The sequence below is a fragment of the Balaenoptera physalus genome (genome assembly GCF_965194825.1).
Source record: "Balaenoptera physalus genome assembly, chromosome: 12".
Classification (NCBI taxonomy): domain Eukaryota; kingdom Metazoa; phylum Chordata; class Mammalia; order Artiodactyla; family Balaenopteridae; genus Balaenoptera; species Balaenoptera physalus.
In genome coordinates this window covers 87348120-87363582 of record NC_138897.1, presented here as the reverse complement: position 1 = coordinate 87363582, position 15463 = coordinate 87348120, and the positions used below count along the sequence as shown (strand labels likewise).

The 15463-nt window shown below is 48.9% G+C and overlaps 1 protein-coding gene across 6 annotated transcripts in view; it reads left to right on the top strand.

Moving 5' to 3' along the window:
* The window catches only part of ACAD10 (acyl-CoA dehydrogenase family member 10), a 51143-nt gene extending 48219 nt beyond the window's left edge, over positions 1 to 2924 (top strand). For 2 of the 6 annotated variants that reach the window (XM_082416768.1, XM_082416767.1), the window contains exons 19-21: positions 449 to 592; positions 1595 to 1672; positions 2276 to 2924. In XM_082416768.1, the coding sequence (XP_082272894.1) occupies positions 449 to 592; positions 1595 to 1672; positions 2276 to 2416 (363 nt within the window). In that variant the 3' untranslated portion in view covers positions 2417 to 2924. Of the gene's footprint in view, positions 1 to 448; positions 593 to 1594; positions 2239 to 2275 lie in introns of those variants that run through there. The other 4 variants (XM_082416766.1, XM_082416764.1, XM_082416769.1 and 1 more) reach the window with 3 other exon arrangements.
* Positions 2925 to 15463: the final 12539 nt, after the last annotated feature.

The window sequence follows — 15463 nt, the reverse complement described above, 5'->3', positions numbered from 1 at the left end:
GCACCCAGACTTTGCTCCTGAGGGCACCCCAGGACGTGAAGCAGGCCCTGCTGTCAGCAGAGGGCACCCTCCCCCGCCTGTGTGAGGTGCCCACAGTCACTGCCTAGTTCCCAGAGTAGCCCTGGGCCAGAGGCAGCTCAGATCAAGCACTGTCCCTGCCTGGCAGCCGAGCCTGCCCAGAAGGGGCTGGATGGCTGGAGTAAAGGGGTTCCCGGAGGTAGTTTGTGCAGCCACCACGTTGACTAGCTCCGCGGTGCCCACGAACGTTGTCTGCTTCTGGCTATTCTCCCTGGGAGTTTCCAGTGGCTGGAGAGCTGGCAAAGTGTCACCTGAGCTGCACGGTCCCGCTTCTGCCCCCCTTCCCCTCCAGCCCTCTCCTGTGTGCTTCCACCCACCTCCTCTGCAGGGCACAGCCCTGTGCCTCCCGTCCTGTCTCCTGTGTCCATAGGCGAAGTCCCGCATGGCCTTCGGGAAGCCCCTGGTAGAGCAGGGCACGGTCCTGGCAGACATTGCCCAGTCCCGAGTGGAGATCGAGCAGGCCCGGCTGCTGGTGCTGAAAGCTGCCCATGTCATGGACGTGGCAGGAAATAAGGTAGGAGGCCGAGGGGCCTCACAGAGCACAGGTCCTGAGGTCGCGGTGAGGGACGCAGGCCCAGGAATGTCTAGACGCTGACTCTTCCCTCCCCACTCAGCAAACCATGGAGAAAGCGCTTGGCTCCTTGACATAAATAAGTTTGCTTCAACTCTCCTTGGGACTACTTGGGCAGCTTTTCAAAAATGGAAAAGGTACAATAAAAGAGGACTGAACTTTCTTACTGACCCAGTGACCTTCTGGGTTCAAGACAGTGGACCTGACAGGGCCACAGGGCCCCAGCCTGAGCTACGGCCCCACCTGGACTTACAGGCATCCAGCAAACTAAGAGTAAGCCATGGAGTTAGCCAGAAGAGAAGCTTTATTTTCAAGTGTGACATTATTCTTTAAATGGCTCTTTTTGAGGGCCTCTAATAGCCAGGTACGATGCCATACTGACCCCTGCCTTCTCCATCTCTCCACGGGGCCTCCACCCCTTAGCCGAGAGGCCTCGGTAGCAGTGGGTTGACCCAGGCTCAAGTTCCCTGTTTCTTGGCACTCTAGTGCCAGGTATGAGGGCTCTCAGGGGCTTCGATTAAAATCCCAGACTGAGGGCAGATCGTTGCAGCTCAATTCCCCAGAGCCCTGGCTGGCCTTGTTCCACTTACCCTTTGGAAACAGAGCTGACCGTGACCCTGAATGAGGCACAAGCCACTCACTACTCCGCCCTCTGTGTGTGCTGGCGATGCTGCCCGTCACCTGGGAAGACGCCCTGAGTCTTTCCTTGATCAGAGAGCCACCCACACCGCACAACATCCTGAGTCCCTTCCTAGCCACCCCGCTGCCCCCTCCACCCCCGTCAGTGCTGGGCAGGGACCACGCACCAGGCAAGGCTTGTGGTCCAGCGGGACCTCAGCCTCTGTTCTGAGCTATTGTTTCTACTCCTCCCTGTGAAACTGATCGTTCTTCCAAGTGTTCAGCCCTCGGGTCTGCCCTCCTAACCACACCTCCTCTCCCTTGCAGGCTGCAGCTTTGGACATTGCCATGATTAAAATGGTGGCCCCGTCCATGGCCTACCGAGTGACTGATCGTGCTATTCAGGTGAGCACAGATGATGGGTCACTGATTCGTCTGAATCATTTACAACAGATGCAAAACTCCCTCTCCTTCAGCTGCCCAACCTCCTGTAAACTAATAGCCGCCCTTTGTCGCACACTCACCACATGTGACTTTCCTTGTCCTCCTCAGTACAACCCTATGAGGGGTTCTATTCCTACCTTCATTTTGAATATGTGGAAACAGAAGCAGAGGAAAGTGAAGTGACTTGTCCAAGGTCACTCAGCTTGAAAGGAGCTGAGCTCACATTTGGGGAACCTAGGTCCTTCTTACACCAGGCCCAGCCTCCTAACCATGCAGGGATGCCTCCTTCCCAAATCTCAATCCCTGGCCCCAACAGAGGGATTTCCCGATGGCAGAAGTCACCTAGCAGAGCAGACATGGAGAGTCTGGCATCCCTGGGATGGCAAGTGCGGCCCCACCTGAAGTCTTCCAGAACATCGTTATCACACAGGTGTCAGGGGACAAGCTTGGGAAGGTGGCTGTTATGAGCCGTTCTGAGATCTTAAGAGCAGGCACTTGTTCCTGGAGCTCTCAGGGACGAGGGCTCACCCAGGGCTTCCTCCCCTCCTGCCCTGTGTCTGCCAGGCCTTCGGAGCAGCAGGGCTGAGCAGCGACTACCCACTGGCTCAGTTCTTCACCAGGGCTCGAGCCCTGCGCTTTGCTGACGGCCCCGATGAGGTGCATAGGGCGGCAGTGGCCAAGATGGAGCTGAAGCGCTGCAGTTAGACCTGCAGGACTGCAGGAGCCACATCGTCCCTGTCAGGCCTATGGTGCCCAAAACTTTAAATGATGTGCTTTGAAAGACCTGTTATGTGTGATTCTTGCACCCTGCCTGGCAGCTCTGTCCTTCCATCCTTATTGTGAACTCAGCCTCGGTGGGTGCCCACAGAAGACACTTCTGTAAGAAGCCTGGAGTTGCCTGTTTCAGGCAAGGAGGCAGGGGATTAGCTGAGAGCTGAGTGGGTTTCAGTACATAGCCTGGAGAGCTGGTCTTCAGTCCAGGTGCTGGGATGGGCAGCCAGGCCCCCTTCTCTCTGGCTGTGGTGCGTAAAGGCTGCGGGACTCTGCACGAATGTTAGGAGTCCTGCTGGGGTGGTGTGCCTGTGCTTGCTCCCAATGTGGGGCCTCCTGCTCCGCACCTCCCCACCCCCGCTCCCAGCTGATGGCTGCAGCCTACAGACCCAGGGCGGGAGTGCTCCTGGGAAAAAGGAATAAAACCCAAATCATGAAGGCACTGCCATCTGATTGTTTTCCTTTGAATGTCCAAAACACAGAACACTGAGGTGTTATTTTGGAAAGGGACTTTGGAAACATGAAAGAACAAGAAATTATACCTCAGAGACATCATGAATGTTCTATATCATACAAAGAGAATGGAGAATGAAGGCTCACACTTTAGCTCCTCTGTCTCAGTATGTCAGTTCCCTCCTCATAATTGAGTTTACACAAGATCCTGCCCAGTGCATCGGCCCAACCAAATGCATGGGGGGCACAGACACGGTGACCCCTGGTCGGTCCCAAATCAGCCGCCTCACAGCTGCTCATGTAAAGGTCAGCAAAGGATCATGGCTTTCTGGTGTGTGAGGCCCATTCCTCCATCTGATCTATAGTCAGAATGTTTGTGGGGAGGGGAGGTGGTGGGCAACATGCAATTACAATTCAGAGGGCAGTACTCTCCCTGCAGAGAAAGGTGGACATACTCACTCGAGGTCTGAGCGCGTCAAGGAATGGGTGTCCCATGAGCCCAGGTTGCAGTCAGAGATAAGCCACTGGCTGTTAGGACCTGGACTGCTAATCTCATGATTTGGGATGACGTGGCCATCAGCTGCCCATTTCAGGTCAGACCAGATGGGCAGGGACCGTCGTCCCAGCGTCTGCTGCATTGCAGACTCGACCCCCTTGAGGGAACTGCTTTAACGGAGAGAGTGCCCACCTGCTGCAGTCACGGCCACACACCTTCAGGGTACTGGGGAGTCGTGGGGGGCTTGTGAAAGGGCTCCCCAGATATTCTTGCCCCAGTGGTCTGGGGAGGCAGGGCCTCCTCTACTGCTTGTTGTTCACGAAAGGTAAAGTTAAATTCAGACCCCCCAGTGAATTGCTGTCACACCAGCCACACTGGCAAACAACCTTTTGCAAACTCGGGCAGGGTTCTAGCATCCTGACTTCTTGCTTCAAGCCTTAAGAAGGAGGAGGATTGAAAAAGGAAGTGCTTGGCTGGTGGCCCGCTGTATCACTTGGCCCTCAGCTTTGTTAACCTTGCTTGTTAAGTAGAGCAGCTGCAGGGATGAAAATAGAAGCCGTGCAGTGGAGCAACCCCACGTCTCCCTCAGATACTGTGCTGCGAAGGGGGGAGGCCCTGGGGTGGCAGAGTGGACGCTGCCTGAAGGATGTGAGTCACAGAGTTGTGGCCTCCAGCAGCCCCTCATCCAGGGTCTCCCATTTGGTGAAATAATTCCACTCCCTGCTGTCAACTGCACCCGAATTCTGGGCCAGGCACTGGTCTCAGCCTTGGGGAATGTGCAAAAAAAAACAGGTCAAGTTGCCATTATCAAGGGGCCCACATCTCAAGTGGGGGATGGTGGTGAGTGTCTGAGACCATGGTGAGTGACGTGGGTGCTGTGCTGCGTGACTGATGAGTGACGTGCTGTGGTGGGTGACTGATGAGTGACGAGGGTGCTGTGGTGGGTGACTGATGAGTGATGAGGGTGCTGTGCTGGGTGACTGATGAGTGACGAGGGTGCTGTGCTGGGTGCTGTGGTGGGTGATTGATGAGTGACGTGGGTGCTGTGCTGGGTGACTGATGAGTGACGTGGGTGCTGTGCTGGGTGACTGATGAGTGACGTGGGTGCTGTGCTGGGTGCTGTGCTGGGTGATTGATGAGTGACGTGGGTGCTGTGCTGGGTGACTGATGAGTGACGTGGGTGCTGTGCTGGGTGCTGTGCTGGGTGATTGATGAGTGACGTGGGTGCCATGGTGGGTGATTGATGAGTGACATGGGTGCTGTGCTGGGTGACTGATGGGTGACGAGGGTGCTGTGCTGGGTACTGTGGTGGGTGATTGATGAGTGACATGGGTGCTGTGCTGGGTGACTGATGGGTGACGAGGGTGCTGTGCTGGGTACTGTGGTGGGTGATTGATGAGTGACATGGGTGCTGTGCTGGGTGACTGATGAGTGACGTGCTGTGGTGGGTGATTGATGAGTGACATGGGTGCTGTGCTGGGTGACTGATGAGTGACGTGCTGTGGTGGGTGATTGATGAGTGACATGGGTGCTGTGCTGGGTGACTGATGAGTGACGTGCTGTGGTGGGTGATTGATGAGTGACATGGGTGCTGTGCTGGGTGACTGATGAGTGACGTGCTGTGGTGGGTGACTGATGAGTGACGAGGGTGCTGTGCTGGGTGCTGTGGTGGGTGATTGATGAGTGATGTGGGTGCTGCGGTGGGTGATTGATGAGTGACGTGGGTGCTGTGCTGGGTGACTGATGAGTGACGTGGGTGCTGTGCTGGGTGACTGATGAGTGACGTGGGTGCTGTGCTGGGTGACTGATGGGTGACGTGGGTGCTGTGCTGGGTGACTGATGAGTGACGTGGGTGCTGTGCTGGGTGACTGATGAGTGACGTGGGTGCTGTGCTGGGTGACTGATGGGTGACGTGGGTGCTGTGCTGGGTGACTGATGAGTGACGAGGGTGCTGTGCTGGGTGACAGATGAGTGACGAGGGTGCTGTGCTGGGTGATGTGATAGGCACTGCTGGGAGTGTGGAGCTGGGGGCTCAGGAGGGAGGACTTGTTCCAGAAGAGGCATTTGAGCCAGAGCTGCACAACGAGAATGGGCAAGGGCACTTCAGAAGAAGGAGCAGCAGATGCAGAGGCCCACTGTGTCTGGGTGCAGAGCAGAGAGAGTAGGAGGTGGTGGGTCATATTAGGCCTCAGGGGCCTTGGTGAGGAGTTTGGTGTTGATTCTAAATGTGACAGAACGGTGAGTTTCGGTAGCAGCGTGACATGCTTTGATTTGAGTTTTTAAAAGCTCCTTCTGCTCTCCAGGGTTCACCAGGACGAAGAAGGAATAAAGGAGGACTAGAGCGGGTTCAAAGTTCCCTAATGCTGCAGAGGGCTCCAAAAGAACCACCCGCAAAATTAAAATTAAAGAAAAAAAAGAGAAGGAAAGGCAGGGGGGCGAGGGGCAGGGCCTTAACAAGATATGAGCAAAAAATCCAAAGGATAAAGGAAATCCAACCTGGTCCTTATCCGGCTTTTTCCCCACCTTCAGCAGACAGCTGGCATTTCTGGTGGGCCAGTGCGGTAGCTAGTGTGGTGACGCCCAGCACTGTGCTCCTCTGGAGTGGGGTCAGCGCGTGGTTATAGGTGCACGCTGGCCGTGGACAGGCTTGGCATGGTGATGAGCGTGCCTGACCAGTTTCATGGGTGGCACACTTAACATCTTGCCACCAGCCCTACGTAGCTGGGCCTGCCTTCCTATCAGCCTGCCTTGGGAATGGGAACAAAATGTCCTCATAACATACTAGTGATTGTTTTTTCTCACAGCAATTTGCTATCCCAAAGCAATTGAACACACATTCCTCTGCTCGTCTCTTTGACATCAGGGGCTAGATTCCCGTAGGGCTGAGCCCTCCCCAGCGGTCCCGTGACAGTCCCCGGGCCTCAGGGTTCCATCCAGGATGCCAGCTCTGGAGAGGCTTCCATCCCTCCCTTCCCATTCTCCCCCACCTATGCTCCCTGCAGCGACTTGTGGTCTTGGCATCCACAGCTGCCTGTGCTCCTCCAAGCCCTGATTTCAGATATTGTCAGATCATTCCAGAATAATCCTAGAGAGGGTGTAAGAAAGAGACTGGATTCCAGGTAACTCGCCTGGGTGGGGCGCCTTCAGGACATCACTGGGAGTGATGTTGAAAGAATAGGCTCCAGCGTTCTCCACCAACATTCCCATCCTAGAGTCCCCAGTGGTCATCTAAGAGACGGTTCCTGTCTGTCACCACCCAGGCCTTCAGAGTTCCCCAGGGATGCCTTGGGGATGCCAGGGCTGTGCTGCAGCTCACCTCTCTGCAGTCACAGGGAAACTGGGCGCAAGTCCAGGGCTGAAGCACTGGTTGAGCATCTCTGGGACATCTGGATCGGTATTTATACTGCCCTCCACAGTGCCTTGTGGCTACAGCCCTCTCCCCTCCATCGACCATGCCAATGTGTGTGAGCGTCAGAGCAGAAAGACGGAGGAGTCCCAGACTCCAGCAACCTGGGGTCCAAACCTGTGATCACCTATTGGCCAAGTACTCTGGGAGCAGAGTTCTTTTAATCAAGTTGGCTGAATGGAGAAATGATTTCAGGGAATTCGCCATCTTATCAGCATTAGATAGATAACCAAGTGGTAAAGAGCTGTCACAGATAAACACACACTAAAGTGTTAAGGACAAATATTAATCAGTAATATGCTATTGCAGTAGGAAAGACAGCCCAGCATGAACTGACCTCAACTTCCATTTGTACAGAGGGCATTTTAAAGGGAGAATGAGAGAGCAGGGAGGGGCAATGGTGGGGTTTACACATGGAAATTCCTGCTAAATGTACAAAAAGCGGGAAGGTGGAGGGCTCGGTCCACATGAAACTTACCTGGGTTTGCTAACTTAAGGCACTTAAGGAAGTTAGGCTCCTAGCTTCCCACAGAGACTAGGAGATAGGGCCTTATCTATCTTTTTTTTTTTTTTTGGTTGCATTGTGCCTTCGTTTCTGCACGCGGCCTTTCTCTAGTTGTGGCGAGCGGGGGCTACTCTTCGTTGCGGTGCACAGGCTTCTCATCGCAGTGGCTTCTCTTGTTGCGGAGCACGGGCTCTAGGCATGCGGGCTTCAGTAGTTGCAGCATGCGGGCTCAGTAGTTGTGGCATGTGGGCCCTAGAGTGCGCTGGCTTCAGTAATTGCGACACGCGGGCTCAGTAGTTGTGGCTTGCGGGCTCTAGAACGCAGGCTCAGTAGTTGTGGTGCACGGGCTTAGTTGCTTCGCGGCATGTGGGCTCTTCCCGGAAAGGATCAAACCCATATGCCCTGCATTGGCAGGCAGATTCTTGACCACTGCGCCACCAGGGAAGTGCTAGGGCCCTATCTTGAGGCGTTGGCTGGAATAAACAATAACTTCTGGCAGCCTTGAGTTTTCTCAGGCAGGCACATTCACTGGGCTCTGGCCATCCTAGGGATGTGGCCTTGAGCTGTTGGAAACTGTGTTAGTGTCTGTTCACATCTTTGGATATGGCAGGAGTGGACTAAATCATTTGTGCTGAGTCTGCAGTTTCTATAGGCTGAGGTTGAGGCCCAGTCAGGAAGAGAGCTTAGAGACGCCCAGCAAGAGTCTAGTCAAGGAGAGGCTCTTTGTCAGCTACACTTCTGGATTCAAATGACCCTGGGTTTCAACCTGCCTCTGTGACAGATGAGCTGGGTGACGACAGGGAAGCAATTTTGCATCACGTAGGGTTAGTTTTCTCATTTGGAAAATGGAGAGAATAGCATTCCCTCCGAGGACTGTTTGAAGATTAAATGAGCTGACCCATGAAGATTAAATACGAAGCCTGCAGTACATGCCAGTGTTTCATGTGGCTGAAATCTGGAGGGGGCTAAAGAGGAGGCTGTGTTCAAGTTGGGATACAGTCCTGATGGGGACCCACCAGCGCCTGGCACAGCTGAGGCTGCAGCCCTCTCACAGGCTAACGTGCAGAGGAATGAACCCAGGGATCTGGTTACACTGCCAAGCGTGACTCAGCAGGTCTGCCTTCCTAACGCGCTCACAGTTAATGCTGCTGGTTTGGGGACCCCATCTGGAGAAGTGAGGGAGAGGAGAATGGCTAGACTCCCCTCACTTTGTCACCTGGATGGAGTAATAGCTCCTAGATATTTAGTACCTACCAGGTGCCAAGAACTGCACATGTATTATTTTGAACCCTTAAAACAACTGGCAGATACTTTTTCTACCCATTTTAGAGGTGAGGAGACTGCGGTTCAAAGAGGTTTCGTGACTTGCCTAAGATCACACAGCTAGTCAGTGAATTCAGACCTAAACTACGAGACTGTAAGAGCTCTTTCCACTCGGAAGCATGGATTTTTACCATCTCTGAGGGGCTTCCTGAGAGGTGCTGGCTGCCTCACCTGGAAAAGGAGGAAGAAGAAAAAGAAGCCCCAGCTAGCCAAGGAGAGCATGTCCTGCCATGAAGAAAGTATATGAGTGTGTTTCCAAAGCCGGGGAATCTCGGGGGTACCTACTCACGGCCTTAGGGGGCCAGGCTGCGGGTGGGGCGTGGTGAGCCTGTCACGAGTTTCTTTGCATGTGCAAATAAGGAGGGCAGCCCTTGCTGGACCGCTTTTCCTCCTGCTTCTGAGAGAGAATGTCTTCCCGTTTAAATGTTGCTCTGAATTACCCCCACCCCCACCCCACCCCCACACACTGTTTGCAAAAAACAAACCAAAAAACACCTTCCATTTGATAGTGTCAGTGTCCCAGCACTGGGACTAAACAACCAAATATTTAAAATCTCACGGTTCGGGGACCCTAAAGGACACCTCAGTTACCACTGTTTTTAGAGAGCAGGTGGAACTAGATTTTTTTCGACCTGAAAACACACTGTTGGGCCCTGACGATGAAATGCTTTGGAATATTTCAAGGCTAAGATTTTGTATAACTTCTTAGAGGAAGTGAATGACTATTTCTTACCCAACTCGGTGCTTCTCCCAATGATCTCAGCACAGTGGGAGGACAACGTTTATCCATGTCAAAGTGTTCACATCTCTTCCCTCTGCAGCACCTGAAAAGACGTTACATTTTGCTTGCTTAGTTCCTCTCCCTGCTTCATTCTTCTTCCCTCTAAGGATACTTTGCTTTTGTCAGTTCCATTCCTGGCAGTGAGTCCACAGACAAGGGGCAATGGAGAATAAGAGAGGAAGTTGGACCTAGAGAAAAAGAGATTAAACAACAACAACAAATCAGAACAAAGACTTACCTAAGAACAAGAAAACAGATTGAAAGAAACGTGGAAGAAAGAGCCAACACAGATTGTCAGGGAGAAATCTAGGTTGAGAGTTAAATTGTGCTTAATGCCTTGGGCAGACTGAGCCACATGGAGCCACAAATATATTAGGATTTCAGCACATGCAGTTAATCTTGGGCTGCAGTGTTTGGTTGACCTTGAACTGAAAATTGTGTGAAAGCAGCTAAAGGAAGCTAGTGTGGTTACAGAAGACTACCCCAGAAGATGGGATTTGGGCTGAATCTTGGTAGGTAAGATTTCCTTAAAAAGAGTCAGTAGGATGGGCATGGGGAAGAGGGGCCCCCAAAACTAGGGGACCAGGGGTGAGAAAGCTGCTGGTGGGGTATGGTGAGCACCACAGATGAACAAACCGGAATAAATGAACCTGTGAACCAACATGTGTGCTAAACGGATACACACACCTGTGCACACAAGTGGGGACCCAAGCACGTTGCCACACAAGCCTGTGATATGACTTGAGTGAGTGAAAGTAAGGGTCCTGCCTAAGATCACACGGCTGGTTAGCACTTGATTCCCATTTTCAGTTTCTTTACATTTTAATACTATTTTTCTTCTTTTAGACAAAAACAAATAGCCACATATTAGATGACTTTCAGGGATGCTAAAAACTCATGCCCTGGAATGAGGAAAGTCTGATGCCACTAACAATGTTTATTATTCATGGAAGGGAATGCCTGCTTTTTTTTTTTTTTTAATAAATAAATTTATTTATTTATTTATTTTTGGCTGCATTGGGTCTTCATTGCTGTGCACGGGCTTTCTCTAGTTGCGGCGAGCGGGGGCTACTCTTCATTGCGGTGCGCGGGCTTCTCATTGTGGTGGCTTCTCTTGTTGTGGAGCACAGGCTCTAGGCATGTGGGCTTCATTAGTTGTGGCACACGGGCTCAGTAGTTGTGGCTCGCGGGCTCTAGAGCGCAGGCTCAGTAGTTGTGGCGCACAGGCTTAGTTGCTCCGTGGCATGTGGGATCTTCCCAGACCAGGGCTCGAACCCGAGTCCACTGCACTGGCAGGCGGATTCCACTGTGCCACCAGGGAAGCCCCGGGGAATGCCTACGTATATGGGATATGTGAAAAGCTGCTCTTAGGGGCCATGTCTAATTTTGTTTTATTTGAACTAACTTTAAAATCAGGGCACAATAACAGTTTTATTATCATCTTTTTAAATTATTGTCCCAAACGTAATCCCTCAGCATCAAAGACCAGCAACTCTGGCAGCACAGGCTTTTAATTGAAAAAGAAAAAAGGACAAATGTTAATCCGTTTTTGTTTCTGGAGGAGGGCCATTATTCAGTGTCAGATCCCTACTGCTAGTGAAATAAAAAATATTTCCGAAGAAGGCAGAATAGATTTTTAAACTTTTATTTTAAATGTCCTACGAGGACTCACATAATAAAACAGGCCCCAGATATTGCCAATGTACTGTATTCACAGTCAGAGCTTTTGATTCACGTAGTCTTTTTTTTTCCTGTTTTGTTTTTAAACCAAAATGACACAATCCTCTGTGTACACTTGATGGCCTGGCACTTTGCACTACTAACTCCAACATGGATGGAACACTTGCTTTCCACGCTTTTAATTGAGGATACAGAGGTAAATAAAACTCTTGTGGGAAAACTGTCTTCCAAACTCAAGCTCTGAAAAGAACAGTCTTTCTTCTCTACCAGTTACAGCATTATGTAACCTCAGGCAAAACTGCGAGACTCTTTGTGCCTTAGTTTCCTCACTTGTAAAATGAGGATAAAGTGGTAGCTACCCCAAAAGGCCGTTGTGAGGATGAGATAAATTAATCTGTGTAAAGTGCTGAGAAGAGCATCTGGTAACTACTGTGTGTGCTGTTCTGTTGCTGTTGTTGTCTCTATCACTATTAATGCTCTAATAACCGCAAAGATTAACTGGATTGAACATCTGATGTTCAAGTCATTGGCACAGAAAGTCTAAAGATTAAATGTAAAAGAGGGCAGATCTTAAAGAGCCTAAGAAAATTTGGCATAGAGATTGATTGGAGAGAATGACAGCCTTCGCTGAGGCCGAGTTGCAGAGAATCTGGGCACTCTCTTTTATCCGTGGATGTGGTGTGGTGATCATAGAGAAACCTTGGAAGGTCTCAGGGGTAAAAAGGGGAGTGGACATGGAATTAGAGCCAAGCTAAAAGAATTACTATGCAGCTAAGCTGAGGGACTGCATTGTCTGCAAGAACATGTCTGTCTTGGAACAGGCCTCCCTGTTCCCTCAGGGTTGAAAATACCATGAACACTGCAGACTTCCCAGAAAATGTTTATGCTTTCAAAAGATTACATGGAGATACTTGGAAAAGAAAACTGAGAACCTTTTCATAACAAACAGGAAGGCTAAGGCGGAAATGACATTCTACTTAACAAATTTTAATTTAGGTCAATGATGGGAATGGGCTGGGGTAAGTAAACACTTAGGAGTCCTTCACAGGAAGACAAATGGTGTCCTAGGGACACACTCAGGATTCCCTCAGAAAATAATTGTCATGTCTAATCCTAATAAAGAAAGAAAATTCTAGTATTTTTAATGCTTTTAATTTCTTTTGGTCATATAGCTCACCAGGGGACTCATCTAGACCTTAAAAGAAGGTTAGAAAGTTCAAATATTCCTGTTTGAAGCTGAAGAAGGGTTAAGGAAAAATTGCTTTCCAAACTGGTGGTCACTTTCTTCTTCCCACCACCTTAAAAACAAACTATTATGCCTTTTTCTGTTTTCCCTGAACATGACTCTATGATTTTGCTTATGGTGTGCCCCTTTTTTGGAATATCTTTCCCTGAAAATTTTTACCTGATAAATTCTTAACCTTAACAGCCCAGTACAGAGGTGACCACTATACTGCTTTTATAATCTCCTAGGGTAAAATGACTACATTATTTGCAGTCCTGTAGTAATACTCTATTTTGAGTATCATATACTCTATTTTGTTTGTTTACCACATAGTCTGTTCTGTTTATTTGTTTACATGTCTGTTTTCTCTTGTACACTGTGAAGGACCTAAGGACAGGAATCATTTGCCTAAAAATGTACACAGCACATTGTAGGTGCATAAATGTAAACATTTGTATGAGATAAAATCTGAACACCTTAAGTGAGTACTGATTCTCAAGCTAAGATTGTAGAAAATAGAAGTGGGATTAGGTTTAACCCCAGGAGTGTCCCTTTAGCAAATTTCCAGCAGGATCATCAGGTAATTAATAAGATAATTCCCTTTGATTTAAATAGCCCATCACTAGGAAAGGGCACTGTTTTCTCCTATAGGTCATCACCATGACTCAGGTGGATTTACTTATGTTTTCATGTAAATTACCCGTGACTGATCTTCGGATTTGCTGCTTGGTGCTCCTACCTATACGTTCACTCTGCTTTTGCGTGTGGAATATTTTAATACTCAGAACCCACAACTTCTTCCCCTGTCCCTTCTATAAACCTCACAAAAGTCCCTTCTTTTATAAGGTCATTACTGTTTGACAGGAAATAGATTTGAATGAAATCCTTTCTGGAGCTTGTCATTAAGTAGGCACCCCCGAAAGTATATGTGGGAGTAGGCTTTAAATTCAGATTTATTTTATCCTGGAAGAGAAGCTCATGTTTTGTTAGTATGGGTCGAATGCAACAAACCAAATCTGAGGAAAAGGAAGATAATGAATATTTATTAAGCACTTTCCATGTCCAAGCACTGCTGTAGGTAACATAATGTTATTTCATTTTATCTTAACAATGCTATGGGATATGTCCTGTTAACATGTTTTAAGGATGAAGAAAGTGAAGCTAAATGAGATTAAGTCACATAGTTGAGGTCATTTAATCAGTAAATGATAGAGCTAGTATTCAAATGCAGGTCTGATCTGAAAGCCAATGAAAATGCCACTCTACAACCACACCCACAGGAAAAGACTCCTCACACCTACCTCTGGTTAGGCTTACCAGCAACAACCAGACCTCCAGTGGGCACTTCTTCCTGAATGCTTTCAGACAGCTTTTGAAATTTATCTCCAGCCCTGACCTCTTCCCTGACTTCAGGCTCCTCTAACTGCCTACTCAACACGTCCAGTTGGATAGCTGCTGTGCATCTCAAACTCAACGCGTATGAAAACCGAACTTCTGATTCTGGGCCTCCACCCAAACATGCTTCTCCTGCATCTTTCCTTTTTCAGGAGATGGCAACTCCATTCTTAGGAATTTTAGGGCCACACAGAGGAATTATCCCAGACTCCTCCTTTTCCCTCTTCTGCCCACATCCAATCCATCTACAAATCCTGTGGGCTGTATGTACCTTTGAAGTTTACCTCAGAGGGCTGTTATGAGCAGGAATGAGTTGATATTTATAAAGTTGCTAGAACAGTGTCTGGCATATGTAATAAGCTCTATGAGTATTTATTGAGCAAAAGAAACATCCAGCATCCTACTGCTACTCTCTGTCCCCACTCTCCCACCCTAGGTCCGGGCAGCAACATCGCTCACCTAGACTACTGACTGCAGTAAGTCATCACCTAAGTGGTCTCCCTGCTTCCAGCCTTGTCCTCCTAGAGCCTACTCTCCAAGCAGCAGAGCAATCCTTTAAAAACCCAAGACATATCGTGTCACTGCTCTAAACCATCCAGAAGTTTTCCATCTTACTCAGAACAAAATATAACCAAGTCCTTTCACAGCTTATAGCCTTGATAGCTAATCTACAGGATGCCTGCCCCCACCCGCCCTCACCTCTGATCTGCTCTTTTATCCACTGTGTTTTCTCTGTTCCACTCCTCCTGGCCTCCCGGCTGTCCTCAGCCCTGTCGAGCATACTCTTCATCACCATGCATGCATTTGCTATCCCGCTGCCTGGAACACTCTCCCCTTAGATATTCGCAAGGCCTGTTCCCTCACTCACTCAGGTCTCTTCCCAAATGTCATCTCATCAGAGAGGCCTCCTTTGTTCACCCGACCCCTACATGTGTCAATCTCTATTACCTCCCTGTTTAATTTTAATCTAGAGCACTTATCACACTTGACACTTAGCTCTTTGTTAATTGAGTTATTGCTTCTCTCTCTGCCCCTGATGTCAGTTCTAAAAGGGCAGGGCCTTTGTTTCGTTTGTCACTATAACCCCAGTACTCAGAACTATGCCAGGCACATAGACAAATTTGTTGAATACAGGGAAAACATGTATATATTCACTCATTTTCAACTTACGGTTGTCTGTAACATATTCCTAAAATGTCACAGAGAATGAAACAAATTCTATAAAATCCCCCGTATTACAGAATGAGTTCAGTTTTCAGCAGGAAAATTTTATTTTTAAATATTAAGAATTGTATTTTTTAATCTTTCCTTTCATTTGAGTAAAACTGACAAAAGATGAGTCAAGCCAATTTTACCTTTGTACCTAATTACTTATCAGTAGTCACAAAACTCCATCAATAGTCACAAAAATATCTATAAATGAGATATAAAGACTTTTCCCCTCTCAAATTTACCTTATTGGTTATGTCCAAGACTTTTTTTCTCAAAAAATATCTCCCACTACATATTCAAACACAGAAATGTGAAAGAGCAGGGTTTAGATTTTGGAGACAGCAGCTAAGTGATCGGGTAATTTCCCATGGGACATTCTACCAGTAAATTTGGGCATTTGTTGATGAAAATACTTCTCACATCTTGCCTCACTAAGATTATATATCATCTGATGGTTGCCATGGAAATAGCAGTAATGCTAACAAGGATTAGCCCCATAGGGTTT